General features: G+C 27.2%; 1 protein-coding gene and 1 long non-coding RNA gene across 3 annotated transcripts in view; one reads left to right on the forward strand and one right to left on the reverse strand.

Annotated features, from left to right (window-relative positions):
• Positions 1-6,394, forward strand: part of LOC127286961 (uncharacterized) — a 49,760-nt gene extending 43,366 nt beyond the window's left edge. The window contains exon 5 of the long non-coding RNA XR_007843819.1: positions 6,271-6,394. This is a non-coding gene — a long non-coding RNA (uncharacterized LOC127286961). The remainder of the gene's footprint in view (positions 1-6,270) is intronic.
• Positions 1-27,441, reverse strand: part of LOC127286916 (junctophilin-1-like) — a 65,441-nt gene that overhangs the window by 6,674 nt on the left and 31,326 nt on the right. For both annotated transcript variants that reach the window (XM_051313560.1, XM_051313561.1), the window contains exons 4-6: positions 3,718-4,013; positions 3,087-3,254; positions 761-1,867 (exon numbers count right to left, since the gene is read on the reverse strand). In XM_051313560.1, coding sequence (XP_051169517.1) covers positions 761-1,867; positions 3,087-3,254; positions 3,718-4,013 — 1,571 coding nt within the window. The remainder of the gene's footprint in view (positions 1-760; positions 1,868-3,086; positions 3,255-3,717; positions 4,014-27,441) is intronic.

Raw genomic sequence — 27,441 nt, forward strand, 5'->3', positions numbered from 1 at the left:
ATTGTATACGTGAAAAGCATAACTATATACTTATATATATATATATGTTGTGAGATCATAATAGCAATATGCAAACAACTTCGATGATTTATACAAAAGATAAATATTTCATTTAAATTATTATTCTGAGTGTTCAACGAATTCAGGAAATACTGTGAGGTTATTTTCAATTAGAGATTAATTGTGGGATGATTAGAAATAACATTACGATAATAATATTATTAATGCAAGTATAAAGAAATCACTGCTAGTAGAATTTTGTAATATAAATAAATGCAATTAAAAATGTTCATAAATGTAAGTATATAGAATGTAATAAGTTTTAAATGCTCTTAAATGTTTTTTAAAAATGAAATTTAGCAATTATGAAAAACATATTGTTACATTGTTAAAAATGTTCATGCCTCATTGTGATCGTTTTCCCCCTAAATGCTACATGCACTAATATTAAATTTTGAAATTTGCATTCCATTATTTAAAGATATAATGAAATTCCAAACTTTTTTAACAGTGTAAAATAAAACTTGTGAGAATAATAGTTTATCAAAATAATAATTATTTTGCATTCAACTGCAACATCTGTGGTATTTGCTAATAATTTAGTTGATGCATCAAATGCTATTTCAGATATTTTAGTTAATTATTTATCATTCCTATGTTCTAAATACATTTAATAGTTGGGAATTGGGTGCAAGAAATATTTCAAATATATTAGAAATTGTTAATTTAATGATTCAGATGGTTTAAATTTCAATCTCACCTGTTGGCCAGCATAACCTTGTTGATACTGATTCTGAAATCCCTGGGTCGTTGTCGTTGTGGGCGGATAATTATTATATTGCTCTTGTTGATTGGATTTTTGATATTGCGATTGTCCATATTGATTACCCTGACCGTGAAACTGACCCTGAGTCGTTTGCATGTACTGATTCGATGAATATTGTTGCGCATTCTGTTGAAACTGATTTGGTATACTATTCGTTAACTGCGATTGGGGAAATTGATTGTTCATTTGCGAATAAGGATTATTCGAACTAGATAATGATGTCTGTGGATTTGTGTACTGCATATTTGTTATCTGATTTGGAACTTGATTTTGTATCTGATTTGGAATTTGGTTCGATATTTGATTGAGCATCTGGCTTTGCACTTGGTTCTGTTGTGGAATTTGATTATGGGCTGGCTTCATACTTGCCCTTCTTATCGTTTGGTTAATATGACTTGGACCAGGATTTGGTGATGTCGAGGAATTTTCTTCAGACAATGCAGTAGCAGCAGCATTAGCAGTCTTGCTTGGACTGTATCCCGGTTGATCGACACTTGCTGCTTTATGCAAAATACTTTTACTAGGAACACTGTCTTGGGATGGAGGCACGTATCTAGGAATTTCGCGATTCTTCAGTCTCTCGAGTCCTGGTTGCTTGAAATCAGGTGCAAATTGACGTGCTGTTTGCTGTGCCAATTCAGAATCCTCACGAGCATGTTCTGCGGCAATGTCAGCGAGTTCAGCTTTACCACGTGATGTTGCTGTTCGTGAAATGGCAATATCGGCTTTTTGAAGAGCAATTTTACTTGCTCTTTGTGCAGCATTCACTGCAGCTTCTATCCTTTCGCGAAATTTTGCTGATCTTATTAGGAACATGTGCTTTTTCTTTTGACTTGTTATAAGCACGTTATTTTTATATTTCCCTTCTTCTTTACTGCCATCGCGAAATGTCGTCACACCATAACCATATTTACGATTGTTGAACCATTCACCTTCGTATCGGAGACCATCACTTCTTTCGGATATTCCGAATCCGGTTCTTTTGTCGTTTTTCCATTCACCGAGGTATGTTTCCGTTACGGAGGCGTCCATTTGCTCATCCTGCAACATAGAGTTTTACATTTTTGGTATTTGGCATTTAGTCATGTTTATTAATCTTTTTTTTTCTTTTTTTTTTTTTTTTTTGTTGCATTTATGCGATTATGCTGGTCAAGTTTAAATATTTGTTAAATTAATTATTATAAAATACTTGGGAATAGTCAGAAAATTTGTGGTTATTGTTCGAATTTTCTAATATTTAATTTAACAAATATATAATATAATTTGATAAAAATGTTAGTTATTGTTTTCTTTACAAACTTCAAGTTTAAAACAGTTATTTTCTTAACAAAATATTACGAAAATTGTGTAATTTCCTTTTGTTAAAGCTTTTCAAAACAATTGATAAAATCATAATAATGATAAATAATAATAATAAATTGTCATACTTATCGATGTTTGAAAATAAAAGTTTATCAATATGTTTCTACCTGAGCAGTTTCTTTTTCAAATTTGTGAATAAAAAATTCATTATCTTATCTAGTTTGTCGAGATAAGCAGACATACAGTCTACTTCTATCATTTGGCCCTTATTCACGTTGTATTTATTATTCATAAAAGAAAGATACTGAATTTAATAAAGAATTCCGAGGAAACAGTGTTTCAGAACACTCTTGTCTTCTTCTTCTTCTTCTTTTTTTCATACACAAAAAAGAATACTTGAAATAGCAAACAACTCTGAAAAGCGGAATTTTATTCTTTTATCTTTTTACTTGCCGACGAATGAGTGAGACGTAAACGCCAAAAGCGGAATGCATACCGTCGATAGCTGCACTTTTAACATTTCCTTCGCAAGTTCAGTTTTACTGACGTGTTTACAAATAATTCATTTCACTTGTCAGTCTAATAATGATTTTCTAGGTAGTGGGATTACAGTTTCAAAGATTTATCCGATTTTTTTTATACATTTTCTTTTTTTTTTTGAAAAGCTTTTGTATCATTTGAAATTTGTTGGAAAAAAAGTCTTGTTATTTTTTCCTTGTGAAAAGTAAATCTCTTGGGATAAATAGGTAAATCTAAGAGAGAAAGAGAGAGAGAGGGATAAAATTAAATTGATTTGATCTACATGTTGTATAAATATAGAAGTTGGAGTGGTGGTGAAAGTTTAAATTTAATCTAAAATTTCTCTCTCCTTCTCTCTTTTTTCTAACAAATCAATTTTCCTAGAAAATAGAGCTTATTTTTCTCAAGGATTCAAATAAGTGGTTTTCTCTTTGCATACCTCGATAACGAAGGACGTGTTACTGTCGGTGTGAACCGACGCGGAAGCCTGGCTTTGAGAACTCTCAGTCGACATCCAGGAAGCTGAGCTTGCGTTGCTTCTAATGCTGCCACCCGTACCGCGTTTTTCAAGGTCACCTGTGCTTCTTTGCTTTCTTATCTTCAATCCCTAAAACATTGACAAAAATACATTGATCACGATAATTTATCATTTCAGTTGTCTTTTATTTTCATGATCTTTCATTTAGTATATAAATTTATCTGTAAGTAATAAAATGAGAAAATTTTGTAAAAAGAAAAATTAAATGAAAGAAGACATGAATATTATTATAAATTTTCTCTGTATTATTTCTATAAAATGAAAAAAATATTAAAAAAGAAATGTAAGAAATTAAACCAATTTTCAATTGGTAGATTAAATGAAATGAAATGGGAAATTTAATTTCAAAATGGAACTGAATAGATTTTGCTTCTTTGTTGTGTGTACAGGAATATCAAGTAAAGTAGATGTTGTATAAAAGTAAATATGAAATTTATATATTCCTTTGAATGATGCGGGGGCTTTTTAGTTTTATAGGTCAGATAAGTGGCATTGTGTTTGGGAGTAATAAATGAAAATAAAATTACTTTACCGAGAGGATGCCTTTCTTGAGGGATTTCTCTGTTAAGCTCTTCCGCCTTGCCGGTGGATCATCGCTTCTGGCCTTCAGGACAAATCCACCTCTACTATCATCAACCCTTTTGTCTCTTTTGTCCATTGGATCAGGCGTTGGTGCTGCTGCAGGACCTCCTTCCGCACTTCTTAAGGAAGTTAAGGATGCCCTAATTTGCTTGGTTGGCTTATAATGACTAGCCAATCCAAAGGGTGCGCTTGCCCTTACCCCATAACCATGACGTGTTCCTTTCAACCACTGACCTTGATACGTACCTATAACAAATAGTATAGTAATGCATAATTAATTTCTAATATCTTTTCCATAATTTCAAAAAATACTTCTTTCACAGTTGAAGTTATACTGCGTAGACACTAAGTAATGAAAAAATTAATTAAGTAATTAAGAGATAAGAATCGAAATATTTCATTTTTTTAAAGTTCTAATTTTAAAATTTTAGGAATATAATACAGGATGACGATAATTTTTTAAAGTAATAATCGTGTCACATTGACGAAATCATCATCAGATTCATTATCTTGAATCAGTAAAACATTTGCATTGTTATTGCCAAGACGCGCGTAATCCAATTTCAAAATCTTTTTCAAATGACTCAGTTTTCTAGGGTATGACATGACATTCGTCTTGATTTTCAAGGGTGGAATACACCGATGAATGTGTGGGTGATATTTCAAGGAATTTGTAAATTCCGAATCGGTGAAACCACACACCGAATGTGTGTCACTAACGAAAATTACAAACTTATTTGCAGAACATTTATTTATTCTGACACTTCATTTAAACTACAGAGAGTTGAAGATCATTATTTTAATAATGAAAATCCAAACAGTTATAATTATAACTTCCTTTAGGTCCGGTTTATATATTTAGACGTTTTGCTAATAATACTTTTGTGACAGTACATTGCTAAATATGAAATAGAATTTATTGAGTCAAAATTAATTATATATATTTTAAAAGTATATTGTATGCTACTATTATAATTAACACCGGAAATATAAAAATTCAAAGTATAATATGTATATATTTTTTCATGATTAACTATTTTATATTCAGTTTTTTATTTTTTTGAGGGGATATTTTATAATAAGGAAGAATATTCAATAAATGTATTAATATTTATATGAGATTTAATTAAATAAAGATTTATGAATGAAAATTATGCAATTTTCATTTGGTGTCGTCTATTTCCGGAGGAAGTTGATGTTTCCTCGCAACTTTACGTATACTTTGAGTTTTAGTGCATTTAGGCTCGTTTCTCTGACTGTGATTCATCACATGCTTATTCCCACGATTTTACCAAGGGGAAATGAAATTTTGCAAGTCGTCTCTTAGAAACTTGCATGACTAATTTCCGCTTACCATAACTTTAATATATATATATATATATATATATGAATCTTCTAAATGTTGAATGAAAATCAGATTCTGACGGGAATCCTTTCTTTGTCAAAAAAAATATTATAAAAAGTTAATAATTTCATATCTGTGTTTTTAAAAATATTTCAGTGCTGTTCAAATTTATATTTCAGCATTAAAATTATTAAAAATAAACTTAAAGAAAAAATTAATCCTGGTATATATATATATTTAAATGAATTCGAAGTAATAATAATGATGTATTTTTATTTTAAATATTATGAAGATAATATTTGAATATAATATTGAAACTTGTATAATAGTCGTATAAATGATTTTGAAATAAACTCAGTTTCACTGACCATGCTTGTTTAGATTAATCTGATGCATCTATACATTCAAACAAAGTTTCTTCTATTCGTTACCGTGTTAAAATTACGGTCACGCGACAAAGTTGATCAGCCCGTAAGAGACTCATTTAACATGCACATAATTTAAACCTCTTTTAGTTGTAAACTCGTTGAAAAAAATTAGCCTAATTCATTTTCGAAGGACATGGTACATAAAGAAATTACATTAAAATTTGTAATTGTATTGTTACAATAATATATACAAAATATACTTATATATACAATTATCACAGTAAATAACAATTCAAGTTTTAAATTATTTTTAAAATTGAAACTGCAAATAAATAATAAATAATATATTTGTAATTCAAAATAATGATTTCGTATCATTAAAAGAGTATTAAACTTATGTTTTTTTTTTTAATATTAACGTAAAATGCGATTTAAATTTTTTTAAATTTTTATTTACATGTACACGGGCTACGAAGGGAAAAAAATACTTGTTGTTTTTTTTGTAATTCTAAAGTTGTATTTTAAATACATTTTTGAAATTATTTTTATATTTTGAAGGTATTTTCTACATTTATGCGGCTTCAATAAAATGATGTGACAGGATTTTTGTGAATTTTAGACCCCCCTCCTATTATTTATGAAAGCAGTATTTTTATAAAGTTTTTAAATTATAAATTATTAATTTAATTGTTTCAATAATTTTATTCTGAAAATATTGAGCTTTTATAATAAATTTATTTTAAAAAGAAAAATAGTTTTGTTTTCATCTTGATTTTGTGTTTGATTCCAGGTGCAACAGAAACAAACTCGGGATGACGAGGACAAACAGAAATAATGTAAACAATAAGGAACAGTGAACTCTGATAAAATCATTAATACAATTTCGTAAATCGATTCGTTTGTGTTTATTTATCATCACGAAAATTATACAACGGGAGTGATAGTAGGGTCAAACCATTATATTTCAACTAAAGTGGTCGCTGACTAATTTTTAAAAATTATAATACTTTGCAGGAATGATTTTGAAGTTATCAAGATCACGAAATGAAAAGAATTTTATTAAAAATTTAAATATTTATTGTAAAATATGAATTTAAAGTATATGAGGTGCTAAAAACTGTCAATTTTTTAGCCATTAGAAAATATGCAAAAAAACATAGAATTTACCATAAAAATAAAAAAAAATTATTGGAATTTACTAAGAATGAATAAATTTATCATTATCAATTGATATAATTATTTAAAGATGTGAAGTAATATATAAAATATGATTTCCAAGTGCACCTGTCAAATAACCTAATTTTGCGATTTTTATTCATTAATTATAAAAAATAGAAAACATTAAATTAAATAAAAACTTACCAAATATGAAGTTCTTGCCATAAACTTTTAGAATTTCTTTGCACTTTTCTTCTTTTCTATTCATAAGTATGAAAAATTTAAAAAATAAAATAGCTACTTTGTCTATTTTCACTATTTTTGAAAGTCAATAACTTTCTTGGAGAAAAATGAAAAAATATGGGGTTTCGAAAATTATTTAAATACACATTACATATACATTCACTGAAAATTTCGCATTGGTCCCGAAGCTATTTTCGAAGATAAAGTAAATTAAAAATTTCGTATTTTTTAGGCTATATTGACATGGGTTTTAAAGGTATTAAATCAATGTGAAGTTTGTCGTCACCAGTGAACCACCTTCACATTGATTTAAAATCCATGTCAATATAGCCTAAAAAATACGAAATTTTTAATTTACTTTATCTTCGAAAATAGCTTCGGGACCAATGCGAAATTTTCAGTGAATGTATATGTAGTGTGTATTTAAATAATTTTCGAAACCCCATATTTTTTCATTTTTCTCCAAGAAAGTTATTGACTTTCAAAAATAGTGAAAATAGACAAAGTAGCTATTTTATTTTTTAAATTTTTCATACTTATGAATAGAAAAGAAGAAAAGTGCAAAGAAATTCTAAAAGTTTATGGCAAGAACTTCATATTTGGTAAGTTTTTATTTAATTTAATGTTTTCTATTTTTTATAATTAATGAATAAAAATCGCAAAATTAGGTTATTTGACAGGTGCACTTGGAAATCATATTTTATATATTACTTCACATCTTTAAATAATTATATCAATTGATAATGATAAATTTATTCATTCTTAGTAAATTCCAATAATTTTTTTTTATTTTTATGGTAAATTCTATGTTTTTTTGCATATTTTCTAATGGCTAAAAAATTGACAGTTTTTAGCACCTCATATACTTTAAATTCATATTTTACAATAAATATTTAAATTTTTAATAAAATTCTTTTCATTTCGTGATCTTGATAACTTCAAAATCATTCCTGCAAAGTATTATAATTTTTAAAAATTAGTCAGCGACCACTTTAGTTGAAATATAATGGTTTGACCCAGTATTTTTTTTTTTTTTTTTTAACAAAGTGTGTGTTTTTGTGAATATGGTGGACAACATTAAGGGCAACTTTGAATTGGAGTACCAGATGCGATGGAATATAAGGTTAGAAACTAACTGAAAAAAATATTTACTCCTATATAACAAACAAAATCTGTTTGGCACAACAAAAAAAGCAGGTCAACAAAATGTGATTTTTTACAAAAACAACCTGTTTTGTTGCGCTAACCAAATCTTTTTTGTAATATTATCTAAAATATTGTTCTTACAACCAAAAATGCTCAACTTAACGATTTTAATTAAAATTAAATTAAAAATCTTTCCATTCTGCACAAAAGAAAAAAATTTACCTGGAACAGCCAAAGGTTTCACATAGAATAGCAAAAGTTTTAATGGTTACAGTTAAATCTTTATCACTACTCTAGTGAAGCCCTTCGCTATTCCAGATGAAATTTTTTTCCGTGTAAAGTGAATATACAAAAAATGATGTTGATTTTTTTGATAGCTTTATATTATTTTTGAGTTTTCAATAGAAATATGGGTTTTGTTTTGAAAACATAATATTGCAGTATGTCTGTATTCTCCATTGGGATGTGTCATTGTCCAGGTTTCGCTTGTAAATTATATTCAGAGAAGCGAGAATTATCATTGCTTTCTAGAAATTCAGGTCCTGATTGTTCAATTTACGTTATTCGGGAGCTCTATGTTCTCGCAGGTTTAATATGGATATATGGTACTGGTCTGGTGTGTGAATGTAGTGTGTCTACACAATCTGTCTTTAGCGTGAATAAAGCATTTCATTTCCGGGTATTCTCACCCTTAAGATTAGACTGCAGAACGTCTACGTACTACTTCTCTCGTCTCTGTTATTTAGGTCAAATTTTTGTTCGTCTCTCGCAGCAATGCCTAAAGACCATGTTCCATCCACAAAATTGTTGTTTTTTATGATGCAATAAGAAAAATCATAATCATAGGCAAACATGACGATTATTTATGTGATTATTCAGTGAAATATTTAAAAAGATCTTAATCGTAACGATGAATCTATATTTAATTTACGCAGTTAGTTATTAGTTCAGAAATAAACTTTTTGAATTATTTATCAAACCATACTCAAATAGGATGTAAACTTGCAGCAAATTTGCGGCAAGCTTCAAATGTCCCACCTGACCCAAGCTTGCATGGTAAGCTTACCGAAAGACTGCTCAGTAATCCTACAGAATGATTGCAGTGTAATATTACTACAAGATTGCACAATAAGATTCTCGCAGGATTGCTTAGTAAGCTTGCACGGTAAGCTTGTAGCAAGGTTGTTGCAAAATTGACAAATAACCTTGCTTTAACCCTAAACAATTTTTTTTAAAATTGTTGTGTCTACTTTATATAATCAAATTTATATAATAAAATTGTATAAATTAGACGAAACATTTAAAAAAAAATTTTTAGGTTCAAAGTAAGGTTATTTGGCAACCTTGTACCAACTTTGGTACAAGCTTACTGAGAAATCTTGCGATAATCTTATTGTGCAATTTTGCTGTAAACTCTTACACTTGCAATCTTTCAGTAGGCTTACTGAGCAATCTTTCGGTAAGCTTACTAAGCAAGCTTGGGTCAGGTGGGACATTTGAAGCTTCCAGTAAGCTTGCGGAAAGTTTGCCGTGCAAGGTTGGCAATATTGCGCTGCATGCTTGCCGCAAGATTGCTGCAAGCTTACGTGCTATCTGGGTAGGTTCAAATTTTTTTACAAAATACAAAAGGTCTGCAAAATTTCACTTCAATTTATTACAAAAAAAAGGGAAAGATGATTCTTGTAGGTTTTGCTTCGTAGTTCTATATGTATATGGGTGATTCTACAAACGAGGGAATTATGAGCGGTCAAACTTATTTTGTATATTAATTTTGAAAAAAAATTTTTTTTATGAAAATCGTAAATCTAAATGGTTTCTATTGTGGCACTAAAAAGCAGCCGATGAAAAAAAATATTTCTTGCAAAAAATACACATCAAAGTGCTAAATTCTCATTCGTCTGGCATGTCCCGCAGTGTAATTGACAGTTTATATTGTGAAAAAATATTATTTTTCAAGTGTTTAGCGAAAAATTCATACTGGATTAGTAATTTTAAATAGTTGTAGATTATTAATATGAAAATAATTATGACATTACGCTATACCTTATTTATAAAATATCTTCTTGAATTTTGTCCCTGGATTTTGTTATCATTCGTCTGTCAGTTGAAAACACGTTAAAATTATTAATAATCAACATTCTGATGAAGTTACAGTTCGTTATTGTTGTTAATTAAACTAAACTAAATGTGATACCACGCGCTTTTTATTTAATTTGTTATTCTATTAACCAAGATTTCTCAATTTGTGACCAAGATTGCGTTGTGACCAGACAAATTCTCATTCGTCTTGCATCTATTTTTTTGAAAAAAATATTATTTTTAGGTCTTTTTATAGGCTTATGTATTGTAATTTTGAATTCTCTATCGGATAGAATTGCTTATTTTTTTGTTTAATGTTGTTTCTACCTTTTTTAAAAAAAAAACTGCCAAATTCTCATTCGTCTGGTTCTCATTCGTCTAGCACTTTTGAGACAGGATATACATTAAGCACTAAAAACAGCGTAAAATTAATAATTTTTTAACATTTTTCGATTTTTTTGACCTAAAATAATTCTCACTAAATTTTTAAGATATTGCTAAACCCCAATCTTTAATTTTCATTTTGTATATATAATTATATTAATATAAATAAACAAATAAAAAGTACTTTTTTCCTGTGAATTGTATGAATATCACAATAAAATCAAAATATTTTTTATTATTAGACACTTAAAGTACTCCTACAGATTTGTGATTTAGAAAATTATGTTCTAGTAGAACACACGTAATTTGTTATAAACAAATTATATAAACAAATTACTAATTAAAGCAATACCTTTTATTGAACCTTGTAAAATTCGTTACTCGGGGGTTTTTGGGGTCGCTGATTACGAATTCGACGGCAGTTTTTCAAAATTCAAAATGGCGGATCCAATATGGCGGACAACTTTTGTAAAAACTTAATATATTCGTCTGAAGTTAGTAGTTTCCAGTGATTTTAAATATTTGTCCGCCATGTTGCATCCGCCATTTTGAATTTTAAAAAACTGACTCCGGATTCGTAATCAGTGACTCCGAAAACCCCCGAGTAATAAATTTTGTATAAATTCATCCATTATTTTTTGTGTTAATGTGAATTTTCTATACACGACGTTAACCTGGATAAATTGTTTATAAACAACCATAACTTTTGTAATTTTTAATATTTTGTCTGGCCACTTTCAGATATCTTTTTTAGTGTCATTAACTTGATGTTAAAGTACTTTTCAGATCTTAAATGAGAAAAAAATGTTGTGTCCATATTTTCTTCATTTTCGTCCTTCGTTTGTAGAATCACCAATATTTGACGAAGTGAAAAAAATTCAAATGTACATAACTATTTAAAAAAAAATCATAAAACAATTTGGAAATAGGACTTTTGAAGCTTATTAAAAGAATAGTATTATGTATCATACAATTTTGGAAATGATTAAAAAAAATTTGGTTAGCCACAAAAAATTCACGAAAATTGCCACAATGGCCATTTTTTGTACCTTTAAGCTAATATTACAAAAAATCTTGAATTGATGGGCCATTTTCGAGGGCATATTCGGATTCTGCTTGAAAAAACCTACAAGAAATACCTTCTCCTTTTTTTGTAACAGACTGAAGTGAAATTTTGCAGGCCTGTGTAAATATTGTTATAGGAAAAAAATTATTTTACAGGATTAAATGTTACATATAGTAGTGGTACATCAGCTTTAATAAGACTCTAAAGTGTGTTCTAATTATTATAGACGCAAATAATAATAAGATATATCTCATGACTACATTTATGAGGCGTAATATAGAGACATATAGTGACAATTTTTGCATATTATAATAAAAATAATTTTTGTTTTAAAGTCCCAATTTAATTTTCCCCTTTACACAAAAATGAGAGATTAATCTCGTGGGTGCAGGTCGGCAAATTATACACCTCAGTTAGCTGGGGTTCGTTTTACAAGTGTTGTTGAACTCAAATCGTCACAGTCGTGTTCCGAATACGAAAAAGCTTTCGTTTAGCTACTTCTCCTTTTGCTAAAGCAATTTTCAAGCTGGAAAATAATTTCACAAACCAGTGCTTTAAAGAAAGAGAGAGAAAGAGATTTATTAAAATATATAGGTTTTTAGTTCAAGTATAAATATTTTAGTTTTTCAATTTTTTTCAAAATTGTCATATTCCACATAATGTGAATATTTTCCCTTAGATTTTGCTGGATTGAGCGGAAATTGAAATATATATTGCATTAAATACTATTGAAGAATTGTAAATATTTGAAAGAAGAAAATTTAAATTACTATTCAACAATCAGGAAATTGCTTTTCATGTGGAAAAGAAGAGTATTTTGATTTGATTTTCAAAGAAATGCCATCAGTTACAGGCAGTTTACATTTGATATAATCATGGAAAGAGATGAGTCGCAGATACTTGAAAATGTGATGTAACGAGTGTTCATTAGAAAGCGACAAATTCGAGCAGTCGTTAATCCCGACAGTCATTATCACCCCTTTCCTCTTGGTGACGATAAGATGAAAGTAAATAGTGAGTTAGGGTAAACCGAGCGTTTCGTACGTCCCTGTGCTACTATATGGCACTGCCTGGTTTGCTTGAAATAGCGCGACCACCTTGGCCAGTGTTGGTCTTTTACACATGCACAAATTCTGAGCAAGTATTAGTAAGAATTAACCGTGCAAGCGTATTTCGGTCCACAGCTTCTATATACCAGATCGTCACAGACTACTACCAACACGAATGTAATGATAATTCCCCTTTTGTATGGTTATCTTATAAACCAGGAGCTCGCCTATATAATTATTAATAGTGAAAGAAAATATAAATATCAAATATATGTTATAAAAGTTAATATTAAAAAAAAATTCAATATTTTCTCATTTATAATGAGAATAATAAATAAAAGGATTATATTATTTTAAATTTTTTTGTAGAGTTTTGATTTTTTATATATATTTAATTTTTGCTTTATGCTTTCTCTAAAAATTGTGCAGTGCATTTTTTAAACAAAATTTAATACTTCTTTTCTTTCACTGTTTATATGAAGATGAAAAACACAAAGCTTTTAATGCTAAATAATATAATTAATGTGATTGCACGCGAATTAGTTAATTTCTTTTATGAAATGTATTTTTATTTACATAAGCAAAATTATTTAATTCTGATAAAAGCATTTTCATTTATAATTATTATTCAAGAGTATGTAATATAAAGTTTTTTAAAAATCATTACTTTATAGAATTTTTATGTTAATTTTTTTAATTAATTTTGATAGAAGCACTCCGAACATTATTGAAATTATTTATAACTTTTAAGAGATTTATAAAGTACATTTTGAAAATCGAGCATATATTTTATTTACGAAATTCTAAAAAAGAAAACTGCATAATATATGGTAAATTTAATAGTAATGCTTAATTTATAAAATATTCAAGCTTAAAAAGAGTTATTTTCCAAGAGAAATATATAACTTTGCAAAATTCATATATATCAGAAATCAATTTCCGTATCTATGTGAAATTTTAATCGGATGAATTTATAAAAATATATGTATTTTTTAACTAAAATATCTTTTATCTGTAACTTTATCTCGCAGTAAATTATATTAATTTTAATTCTAGAGAAAAAAAATTAAAAGCTGGAAGACTTAAAAAAAAGATAAAATTGTAAGCATTTTATTCAATATATTCTTTTATTTAAATATCCCACGATTTTTGTGTGGAGAATGAGAGAAGTATAGGCGCTGGAGTGAGACTTCCGGAAGAGGTTAACATTCGTAACGTGCGTAGCGTAGTTGGTAAAGCGTTAGACTCATAATCCGTAGGTCATAGGTTCAATTCCCCCATGCGTTAGATTTATTTATTTCTGATGTTTGCGTTTAATCATTAATTCTATGTATGAATTAGTTGAAAAATAAAAATATGCGATCATAGTATGTAGAAATGACATATTTTTTAATTTATTTATTTGAGTAAGAATTTAATTTAGAAATGGAAGAATTAGTAAATAAATATGTTATTTATTCAATTCAAATTTTGATTTATTTGAATCAAAAAATTCTTACATTTTATGCAAATAAATTATGTATTTGGATCAAAAAAAATAATAATTGCCGCAATTAAAGAGGTTTTAGTTTCAATTAAAACAATTATTTATGACAAATAATTGAATATTTGATTCAAGAAAAATATTTTATTAATGCAAATAAATATTTATTTGAATCAAAAAACATGCAGTATTGAATGAAATAATTTTCATAATTGATTCAAATAATTATTTATTAGCTTTGAATATTCCATTTATTTGATTTGAATACTTTGTATTTGATTCAAATAACTATTTATTTGATACGATAAAATAAAATAAGGTAAACGTACACAATTACGGCCTAGTACGTTATTACGTGCTATTTCTTTATACTAATTGAAATAAGAAATGGATAAAATGTTTTAACAAGTGAAAAATTGCAACACAAACTTTGCTATTTATTAGATCAATATTCTGTGTTTTAATTGCATCTATTTTGTTTATGTATTGAAAATAAAAGTTTTTGTCAGTCAGTCGACGACTGAGCTTTGTGCAATACAATATACTTTAAGTGACAGCTAGGACTGAAGGTGATCTTCGTAAGGATATTAAAAGTGAAGTGTGTTTATTTTTTAATTTATTTTTTAATTTGTTGATTAATTATGATCTATTTAAATTATATTTTCTATTGCTGAATTATTTTTAAAAGTTTTCTTTATATAAAAATACTTTTTTGAATAGACGGAATTATGTTCGCTCTTCTCACACGAAGTACATTATTCCGTTTGAAACACGTAAATAGGGAATTACATTGTTTTATATTATACTTATTTTAATGAATCTAATAAGAATATTAAATGTGTTTACATTTATTAACAAAAAATGAAATTATAAGTAAACAAATGAGGTAATTGCGTACTAGTATTTTATTAACCATATTTGAAATATTTTATTAGAAATTATACGAACGGAATTAGGTTCAAAACATTTTATACATACATTCATTATTCCGTGCTATACGCCGTATTTAAGTTTAAGTAAAATGGAAAAAGAGTTTGTTCACAATTCTTTAATTTTAAACTTATTAATTATCATTTCAAGAGGCAAATTTTTAAAAGTATCGTTTTTTATAAGAATTATTAGGTACTGTCACGAAAATAATTCAAGCAAAATGTGAAAAAATATCAATTAAAAATTAATCAAATGAGTGGGACAAACTGGCGCTGGCTTGATAGAGACGATATCCTCATCTACGATGTTCAAGATGTTTTAAAAAAACTGAATCCTCTAGTATTATTTGATGACCGTAAAGTATATATGTTTAATGATTTATAATATTATTTCAAATCAAGTTAATGACCAAAGCGAGTAACCAAAGAAGAAAAATAATGACTGAATATTACAAAAATTATCATTTGAATAAACATTATTTTATTTGACATCTGTGTAAAAAATTCCCTTTTAAACACAATCTTAAACTAATTTTAAGATTATGTTATTAATATTCTTATAAGAATAATTATTATCAAACAAATTGATATTTTATATATAAGTATGTGTGAAAACCTGGAATATGCCGCAATTATGGACAAGTTGGAACGGAATTAGTTACATGACAATATTTTTAAAACGGAATTACATACAATTGAAAGGATTTAAAATATGTTAAAAAATAATATAAATTTAGTTTTTGAACAGATATATAAAATGAAAAATTGATAATGATTGATTAATTTTTACAATACAATTGTTTTCTTAAACTTTAAGTTACTTGATAAAATAAGAAAAATAAAATTCTCAGGAAGGGCCTTAACATGCCGTAATTGTGTACATTTACCTTACTTAGGTTTAGTAAATGTGTATTTGGTTCAAATACATATTTATTGGTAAATAGACAAGTAAATGATGTATTTGGATCAAATACTTTTTATTTGATCTAAATTAATTTTTTTTCAGTGTACTTACGAGAACAGCGCGTGCGAAATTTAGCATGCCAGCGATTTAGTACTGAGAACAAAACTGTTTAGTTTATAAACATGAAAGCTTGAAATATGTTTTTTGGTAGAGCCAACTAAATTTCTTAATTGATTGCTTTTTCTATTCTGTTATGACAACCATATTTAAGTATCGCCAACTAAAAATGTTTAACTAAATTATTTTCTTATTATTAGGAAATTATTTTTCTCAATGTAAATAAAATCGTAATATTAGAAAAATAAAATTTATTACCCTATCAATAATTGACTACTAGCGCAGTACTAGGACAGAACTAGGGTAAAAGGTACAGTGACCGTCACCTTGACATGTGAATGACACCTGCTACTAAAGACGATAATAACTATGAAAATAATAATATTGAATTGAATATCAATAGTAAATTAATTAGTATACAATATTTCGAAATTGATACAGCTGATACAAAATTTTATATGTTTATATTTTCCTCAATATTTTACTTTTTAGAAAACTAACCTTAAAAAATTTGCTTTATTGATTACAAATTTTATAAATACGAAGAAATTATTAAATAATTCTATTTTAAAAGCAACTTTTTTTGTATATTAAGGAGGTTATAGGGATTGACTGAATAAATCAAAACAGAAACCATTATTTTATGATTTGACTTTCTCGGTACTGTGAAACGTCTGGCAACACCACATTACGTCAGTCGAGTTGCAAATGGTTGCTTTATGACTTGTTTACTTTAATAAAACAATTATCCCTCTATTTAATTAACTTTAATTTAATTTTAAAAATGTATAATCAATTTTATTTATTAACTTTTATTTTCTTTTTAAATATAACGTATTTTATACGTGCTATCAGAATCATAATTTTAAAATTTAGCGCGCAAAATTAACGTATAATATGCATGATCAAGTGTGCAACGTTGCCAGACGTTCTGACAGCTGTTCAATTTAACGTATAAAACGTGAAATATTGTTACAAATTAATTTATTGCAACTCTCACAAGAACCTAATGACCCTTTTTTAAACGGATATTTAATCATTATATATCTGTTTTGTATTAAAAAAAGTTTCATCAATTTCTTAATATCAGGTAATTTGTGGTGAACAAATATGTATGAGAAAGTACTCAATTCCCATAAGACTCAATGTTAAATGTTAAAAAACAAAAACACTCATAACTTTTTTCACAAGTACCTAGAGGTCTCAAAAATTTAACAACATTTTTTTGAAACCTTTATCTAGTAGTGGACCAAGTTTCATTAAATTGGTAATATCAGATCTATTATCCCTATAACTTCCTTAAATCTGAATAATAAAATTTGTGATAATATTAATAAATATCACGTTACTTAAATAGTAGTTTAAATATTTTTTATTTTATTAAAGGTTGTCGTTCACCCTGTGTTCATACCATACATTTTAAAATAATATTCTAAACTCTTATCAAAGTGTTTTTTAATTTTAAACTTATGTGTACTATAAATTTTAACCCAAAACTTTTATTTGAAATTTATTTTATAACTAAATCTTTAATAAATTCCGATAAAATGTCATTTAAAGTTGAAAGTATGCCCAGGGTGTCGGTCACTGTACCCGTTACCCTACCAGTACTCCGGCAATTTTTGATAGGGTAATTACAAAAATAATATAAATAAAAATTGCTATATTGTTTTGCCAGAAGGTTGGCGGAAGCGGCAATTTAATATATTTTTTTTTAAATTAATTAAAATTCTTAAAGAATAATAAATTTTCAATCGATTTATGATATTCAAATACTTTTTTGACAACTGGAGTGTATTAGATAATGTGTCAAACATGAAAATTTCCTTAAGGGACCAATAATTTTACCGACTAGGGGAGGCCGGGGTTACTTGGCGCACTTTTTACTCTTTGTTGTGTAACTCACCTATTTTTGCTTTTTTTAAAAAGTTATTGTATAGAAAACTTGTTGTAACATATCAGCTTTAATTAAAAAAAAAAAGAAAGTTGAAATATATTTAATACTTTTATTTTTATACCACTTTATTTGAAGCTGTGCAAAGTGCGCCAAGCAACCCCGGCACGGGGTTGCGTGGCGCAGCAGTGAAATTAATTAAATTATATGATTTAAAGTTTAAATAATATAAGACTTAACAAAATAAGTCTTGTACTGTAATTTTACAATAAAATTATTTTAAATTTAAAAATTAGAAAATTTCATTTAAATTGAATGAAATCGTAAAATTACCAAAAAATATTTTTTTTTTTATAATAACGCTGTGAATATTTAAAAACCATTATTCGGTTAAATTTTTTGAATAGGATTGTTATTGGTGCTTATTAATGTGTAAATTTCATATAATCAACTTGATTTTATTAATATTTAACGAAATTTTCAGATAACCGCGCCACCTAACCCCGAATGTACTTTTGAAATATTTATTAATTTTTTATAAAAACTGTTAATATAAATCAAAAAATTTTTTTTGTTTCTTAATAACAAATGTATACAGCTCAAAACTTAATATTTGAGCTCTTCTAAAATGAATTTTTTAAAGAGATATCACAAAAAAATGAAGAGGTTAAAAAATTACTTTGGAGTGCCAAAATTAGTTATTTTAATCTATACTCGACAATAATTAATGAAAATTAATGAAATTTTGTACAAACTTACAGTTCATCAAGTACTTTAAGCAGAATAAAGAGAAAAATTAATGTAACTTAACATTTTTGAATAAACTCAAGTGCGCCAAGCAACCCCTGAGCCAAACAGCCCCGGTCTCCCCTACTCTACATCCTGTTTTGTAAGAATAATTGTTTATTTATTACGTAATGATTTGAGTGAAGAAGGGTTAATTTGTCGCATTGACCTCTTATGTTGCTTGGTTCATTGTCACTTTTCAAACCCAATTCGCTTATCTTCTTTTGCAGAGAGTATATACAAAAAATTACACAACATTATCATTAAAAATATCTTCCTCAATTTTCAGTTTATGTAACATACTATATTTTCAATAGTTGTAAATTGAATGCAATAGTCACTTAGATACGTGTATACCTATATATAATATATAGATCTCTTTTTTGAGATATTTCTAAAAGTAGAAGGAAAATTCTATTTTGTAATTATTTCCACTCTTCAATTTTTCGCGAGAAAATAAATCCATTTCACGTGAATGAATTAAAATCATTTTGAAGGACGATCCAATTATGTCGATGTGTTTATGATTATATTTTCGCAGTATATTTCCAACAGAAACTCTGAATTAAAACTATTTATAATAATAATAATAATAATAATAATAAAATTAAACCAATTAATTCAATACCAGTAATAGAAAATTGTAATTAGAATTAAAGTTTGTGTAAAAAAAATTTTTAAATAATAGGTATGATTTAATTAAAATTTTTCATTACATAAAATAATGAGTGTAAAAAGATGAAAAAAAAGTCAGGTGATGTATATAATTTAAACTATGAGTGCGTAATTGATGTTCTTGGAATTAATGTAAATTTTATCAGTTACGTTGCGACAAGGTTATATATAATCACCGTCGACAAGCAGTCTGCACTCACAATCAGGTGAAAAAAAAACAACAGCATTTTAAAGTGAATTTTATCGGTGTTTTTGCATGAAACCGTTAAAATCGATCTATGTAATTTTTCATTGAACGAATGCAGCTTTAATAAGGAGTTCATTTTATAGTGAATCTGATGTACATTATGCTTATCTAGCGAAGAATCAAATTGGGAAGGTTGTAATACGATCGAAAATAGACTAGAACACACCCTTTTCATTGAAATTGAATAAATTCTCCGCGATGAAATATATATTCTCCGCTGTATATTGCGCTAATTAAAGTAAGTAATTGTAAAATATTTTTTTAATTAATTATTTTTATTAAAGTTTTTTATAATTCAAACAGAGAAATTTTTTTTACAAAAATATAAATATATAAAAAATTATTTTCAATTACAAAGGTTGAGTATAATTGAAGCATGTGAAATTATTCAAATCGAAAGTAAAGTTTTCTTTTCATTTCGAAATTGAAGATCTATTTTTTAAAATAATTATTTCGAAAAGCGGATCTGTGAGTTCAGAAAAGTTAATTAATTTTTCATTTTGAATTGGATTATCCTAGTTTCGGTTTAATATAAATAATGAAATGAAAAAAAAAATTTTTTGACGGGAAGTTAAAAATGTGAATATTGTTCTGACATGTGCGAGTCAAGTAAATGTGAAATAAGCATACTAGAGAAGTATTTGGAATATGGATGAGCAGAAATAAAAGTAGAAATGTTTTACTTCCGCGTTAAATGAGGGAAAACGTGGCGCCCAGACGTCTCTTTCTTTATTTTCTGCTTTTAATTTTTTTTTTGCCTAAATGGAAAGTTTGTGCAAATTCTTGGAACCTATTTTATAATAAACGTGTATTTTATACTTTTTTTTAAACAAAATGGAATTGAAAAAATTTTTTATATATAAACATTTGATTTAAAAACTTATTTTTTTAAGGATATTAATAAGACATCTGTTAATTTTAATTATACTTTATTGTTATTAAAATAATTGTTGAAATGTGAAAATTATTAATTTATAATATTCTTTAAATATATATACATATATATGTATAGGTATTTAAAAATTTTTTATATATAGTTTATCAATTTTTTATGTCAACATTTCGCGAAGTATTTCATCAGGAAAAAAAAGAAAAATATTATTTTAAAACTCGATCTCGTGTTAAAATAATTTTTACGAAAAGTCGTGTCCCAAGAGTGTAGTTTTAGCATTTGAAATGGAATATTTTAAAGCATTTATTTTTGCTTCGCTAATGTATAGTAACTCGTAAAAATTCAATAGTCAAAATTTGCCTCTGTCTAATATAAATTAAATTTTTTATTATAATTTGTTTTTTTTTATGTAATTCTGAAAAAGATGTTTTCTCGAAGTGGGTATTGAATATGTTATTTTATTCAGATATATAATTCAAAAAATTACGAGATAATATTCAGAGAAATATTTTCACCTATTATTATAAGCCACGTGCCTTTCATGGGATATAATAAAATAATATAAATAATATTTGTGACGATTATTTTTAACTTAAATTTACTTGTTACATTGTTTTTGGCTATTTAAATTTTATATAATTATCGCGGCATGAAGCTAGCCATGGATTGCTTTAAATTATCATTTAAGCGCCTTTGTCACTGCTAAACATTTTACATCGCTGCGTGTTTGGTCACAATATCATAAACAGTCTTTAAAAAAATAGTTTCACACGATCTTTTCTAAAAATATCATTGATTTCTGTTATTTGAATATTTATAGGCAACTAATTTATTAAGCTAAAAATTAATGCTTTGGTGTTAAAGTAGGTAAATTATTATTATTATTTATATTTTATTCCTCTTATTAGTATTTAATTCCTGAAACAAATTTTCAAAGTTTAAAGCGTAGGTTTTTTTCTTACAACCGTTTTTTTAAAGATATGACAAAAAATATGGACATAAAAATTTTCTTTTAAGAATATAAAGATTAGTTATTGTCATATATTTTCTACAATAATGGAACTTGGTATAAACATTACAATATACACCAAATACATTAATTTAAATGCCCCAGATAGCACGTAAGCTTGCAGTAACCTTGCGGCAAGCTTCAAATGTCCCATCTTGCTCAAACTAGCATATATGTATAAGTGTAAGGTTACTACAAGATTGCACAATAAGATTATCGCAAGATTGCTCAGTGAGCTTGCAGCAAGGTTGGTGCAAGGTTGCCAAATTACCTTACTTTGAACCTAAAAAATTTTTTTTTTATATTTCGTCTAATTTATACAATTTTATTTTATAAATTTGATTATATAAATTAGATGAAACGTTAAAAAAAATTTTTTTAGGTTTAAAGAAAGATTATTTGGCAACGTTGCACCAACCTTGCTACAAACTTACCGTGCAAGCTTACTGAGCAATCTTACGATAATCTTATTGTGCAATCTTATAGTAACCTTACACTGCAATATTTCGGTAGGATTACTGAGCAATTTTTCGGTAACCTTACCATGCAATCTTGGATCAGGTGGAACATTTGAAGCTTGCAGGTAAGTTTGCCGTGCAAGATTGTCAATATTGCGCGGTAAGCTTGCCGCAAGATTACGTACTATCTGGGTGAAGAGCAAAATTATTTTGATTTATCACTTTTGAATAAATCGAAATAGGTATTATTATGCCTAAGTCTTCCATAGAAAAATTTTAATTAAGATAAATGTTTTTCTGAGTAAATTCTATAATTTTTAAATTTTAGAATTTTTTTATTTTCTAAATAATTATTGACAGCTTTTTACCAATTATGTTTGGCTAATTAAAAAGTTATATCAGACTTTTTTTTACATACAACTACTTTTTACAATGTTGACGAAATTTTTCAAAAAATTGTTTTCATAATAAATATAATAAATATATGTATGTTTTTTTTTATTCTGCGACTATTAATTATAAATAATAGAAATTCTTCATAACCGCTGATTAAGTTGTGGCGAGAGAGTAATTAAGGAAGAAGAAATGAAGAACTAATTAATGAGCACTTGACAAGAACGAAGTTTTGTGTCTTCCTTTATAGTCGAAGTTAGCATTCGTTTCACTGGTTCACGACCTCGAATGAGGTCAAGGTCTGCCTGGAATACATTCTATATAAAATGATCCGCACCCCAATGCGCAAGCTTCAAGGAATGCCCAGTTCGAGAATGACACTATATAAATTGTCCAAGACTTACATTCATGTATATGTAACTAAGGGAGAAATTGGAGAATTACTCGTTCCTCTACTCAAGTACTTTTTAATGGTTACCCAACTCCTCTATAACTCAAGATACAAGTTTCATCGCTCCTCCCTCGCAATCTTATTTAGTAGAAACTTTTTCCTCATGTCCTTATCAATATTTTAGTTAACAATTTTCATTCTCAAGAATAAAAAGATTAAATTTTCAAAAAATTGTTGACTGGGTCATTCGATATATTCTCGTCTGAACTGGATTACTTAATTATTAAAAAAAATCTATAATCAATTGTAAATTGATTAAAATATATTTTATATTGTCAATTTTTCTGTGAAAAAGTAAAAAGCAAAGAATTAAAAGTTCACTTTTAACGTACACCGTGAAATAAAATGGCTTAATGTTCAACATGTTCTTTATTTTTCCAATTTTTATATAAAAAAAGAATAATGAAGAATTTCTTGTTAACTCAAAATTTAAAAATTCCTTTTTTGTTTTTCAGGTATTTTAATTTAATTTAACCTTTCCTGCCCAAATTAATTTTAGATGACCTAAAATTTATTGAGGTAAACATGTTGCTAGGGTTTACTTTTTATTTTTTTCTTCTTTGTGACACAATTTTTTTCACGTCTGCACTCGACAAACAACTGCTCAAATAACTTGTTAATCAGTTGTTATAGCTGCGCGCGACGATTCTCATATGCCAGTCAATGATACCAACATAATGAGTGAACTAAATATGGCAAACATAACCTTACTTTTCAGAATTTTGAACGAGTTATCAGGAATTTATACAATTTTCTTTTCAGATATGGAAGCTCGAAAAAGAAGAACTATTTTGAAATGCACCTTTTTTTATTACCTATTTTTGTTGTATCTTTTAAATGAACAAATTATTTTGCTTAAAAAGTTGTTTTTTGGATCTTTATATCACTGATAAATATCATACTATCAAGTAAAAAAACTCCTCGAACAGCATATATATTATTGATTACAGATTTTTTAAAAATATAATCAAGAAACTGCTGCAGGTTATTATATTTATAAGTAACTCAGCTCTGCCTTAATTTATTATATGAATATATAATTTGTATTCTCTGTTACATTTTAAAATTTTAATATGTTATAAAGAGGAATATGATAATTTTCCACTAGATTTATTTATTATATTTACATGATGAAAAAAAATTCGCTTAAAACTTTCACATTTTTTATTTGATACATTTTTCTTATGTGACATTGTAGATTAGAAGTGCATTTCAGAATAAATAACAAGGTTTTTAAGATATTCAGCAAATTGAAAATGTAAGCAAAAATGAATATAAAATATAAGGGTAAAAACGGGAATAGTATCGGACACTTAAGAATACAATCTTACATAATGTTTTTCTTTCATGAAATAAAAAAATATATATTACTTAATTTTTTAATACACATTATTTTGGAATAATAAAAGTATTTTTTATCCAGAATAATAAAAAACTTTATTGTTACATTCATACAGAAAAAAATACCTACCTATTCGTTTCAATAAATGTTGAGATATTTTATTTAAAATAAATTTTATTTGCGCCAAACAAAATTTTGAATGGAAACATATAAATATAGGAGAGACCGGGGCTAAAAGTGCCGATTTTGAGAAAACTAAATAAAATGCTAGTAAAATGAGAACTTTTTGTTTTAATCTATAGTCTATCTATTTTAAAATTTAATGTAGTTTTTAAATCCATTATTATTTTTTGATAATTTTGAAGAGTTTTTTTTTGTAAAAAATGATTTTGTGCACGTTGAACTCCGCGCTGGGGAGAGTTGTGCCAACGCCGGGGTCGGTTGTGCCGCTCAGATTTTTTAGTTGTTTCAGTTGAGGCAAATGATTTTACGCGTAAGAAATAAAATAATTATTCCTAATATAAGATTTACTATTATTTATTAATCATTCGTTATAAACTTTCAGAGGTTTTTAGGAACAATCTTAAGATTTATAAATTTTAGTAAGTACAAATAAACATTTTCTGACTTATATTCTATATAATTGCATAGTTAGTCAGTCACTTAAAATATAGTTTTCGTAATAAGTATTTTTATTATAAACATTCAAAAAATTTTTCCAACAATCGTAACACTTATAGATTTTTTTAAATAAATAAACATTTCTGACTTAAATTTTACAATTACATAATTAGTCAGTCTTTTAAAATATTTTTTGAAATAATTATTTGTATCGTTAATTAAGTGTAAAAACTCTACTTTCTGATTAATAAATATAGTTTTTAACACATAAATACTTATTCCGAATGAGATTTATTGAAATTACAATTGACACACATATAACTGACCCTTTTTTTACACTTCACACATTTTAAATGTGCCCAGTTTTTGCAAACTATGCATTAAATCAACTTTTCTCTTGATTTCGTGTTGGAATAACTATTATGGTTATGTAGCGATTGACAGCAGCACAACCAGCCCCAAACGAAAGGCACAATTAACCTCGTTGCGTCGATGCTCACTTTTTATCATATATTAAAAAAGTAGATAAATAAAATGTTAAGATCAATACACCATTGAATCCCTCGTTAAATTTGGATCATTTTTTAAAAAACATACGTATCGATATCTTTAAAAATGAAAAAAATAGACCAAAAAGTGTAAACATGAAAACTTGCACGTAAGTGACGCCAAAGCACCAAATTACTAACAGCTAATTATTCAAACAAAATCAAAATAGTTGCCAAAGATGCGCATAAGTAAAATAATACTTCTCTCACTTCCACTTTTCAAAAAAAAAAAATTTCTTTTTGAGATATTCCTATCGGCACAACTTACCCCCGGCACTTTCAGCCCCGGTCTCACCTAGTTATTTAGTTCTCAGATAAATATATTTTTATTTATGTAATTCAATTATCTTTGGTTTGAATAAAAAATTTATCTATCTGTATACGAGAATTTTTATAGTTAACAAGTGTTTCAATCTTTCAATATAATATTACAAAATCAAATATTTCTTTTTTATGCTTTATACAATAACAATCAATTAAGTCAAGGTTTTTTTTTTGAATATCAAAATCAAATATATTTTTAGACCAATTTGTTTGGTTTAAAATTCAATTACTATTAATTTTTGTTTTTAAATAATAATAATTAAAACGTTTTTTAAAACATTCAAAGTAATTTTTTTTTTTATTGATCATTTTCACCAGACGTTCATTGAAAAAAAATATAATTTTTTCAGTTTGAATTTAAATAAAGTTTTGATATAAATTAAATTAAAATGAGTAAAACTTTATAACAAGGATAAGTCCATCAAAACACATTTTTATCTCTATTTTTTAAGTGTTTATTTTAATTTAATGAAATTGAGTTTATTTTTAACAATACCTATATATTTTTTTTTATCTTTTTTTTCACATCATGCAAGATATTTTGTATAAAAAATTTAATTAGATAAATTAATTAAAAAATTTAATTTTTCTTATGCATTTTTAGTATATAAGTATATATAGCGTGCAAAGTTGGATTAAATGAAAATGTAAAAATCGTTTTCCCTGATAGTAGAACTAGTTAAATGAATGTTTTAATGAAATTTCCAGAAAATTTCAGAGTAATCTACCGCAGTAATAGATGAGAGTTTGTGCTTCATTTTATATTCCTTTTCGCCTCGTTTTTACGAATCATAATATACATGTGTGTGTGTGTGTGTATGAAGCGAGAAGACTATTTTTCTGTTAATACTGGAATTTTGATTTTCATTTTGTGGATCGCGAGAAAGAGAGAGGGAGAGAGAGAGAGAGAGAGAGAGAGAGAGAGAGAGAGAGAGAGAGAGAGAGGCGATGAAGCGAATCAACTATATACTGTGGCCCCGAAAACACGGGCAGTCAGAATCGTTAAGGTCTAAATAAAGCGCTCAAGAGCAACGGGCAGAATGAAATGCAATAAAACTTATCTGCTCGCTCATCCATTCCTTCTTTCGTTTTTCGCTCACTTACTAAAGAGAAATGAAGTGCTCACGTTATTCCAAACTTGACCAGCCACACGGCTTTTTAATCGTAGAAAATTCAAGCAGACCGGACGTCCGTTATCTTGCGGTTGCATTCCTAATGAGGTTGCACTTGTGAAGCTTGCAATTTAGTGGATTCCTATAGATAAACCTCGCAAAATATAACTGGAGTCTTCAAAAAAAAAAAAAAAAAAAAAAGAAAAAAAAGAATGATTTGTGATTTTGGACATATATGTCCACATTAGAAAAAAAATACTAAACATGTAATTCGCATTGAGTGTCAATAGATATATTAAGGTTTTCGGGGTCGCTGAATTCGAATTTGAAGTCTGATTTAAAAAATTCAAAATGGTGGACCCAATATGGCGAAAAAATTTAAAATTGATTTAATTCATTCAAAATTCGGTACTCGGGGGTTTTTGGGGTCGCTAAATCCAAATTTAAGCTCAAATTCAGATTCAGCGACCCAAAAAAAACCCAAGTAACGAATTTTGAACGAATCGAATCAACTTTAAATTTTTCCTCCATATTGGATCCGCCATTTTGAATTTTTTAAACCTGACCTTAAACTTGGATTCAGCGACTGCAAAAACTTTTAATACATACATATGATATTTTTTCGGAAAAATTTTTTTTGAACCGTTTTGG

This window comes from Leptopilina boulardi, unplaced genomic scaffold (genome assembly GCF_019393585.1).
Source record: "Leptopilina boulardi isolate dan_hultmark-lab unplaced genomic scaffold, ZJU_Lbou_2.1 LbouV2_366, whole genome shotgun sequence".
NCBI classification, from domain to species: domain Eukaryota; kingdom Metazoa; phylum Arthropoda; class Insecta; order Hymenoptera; family Figitidae; genus Leptopilina; species Leptopilina boulardi.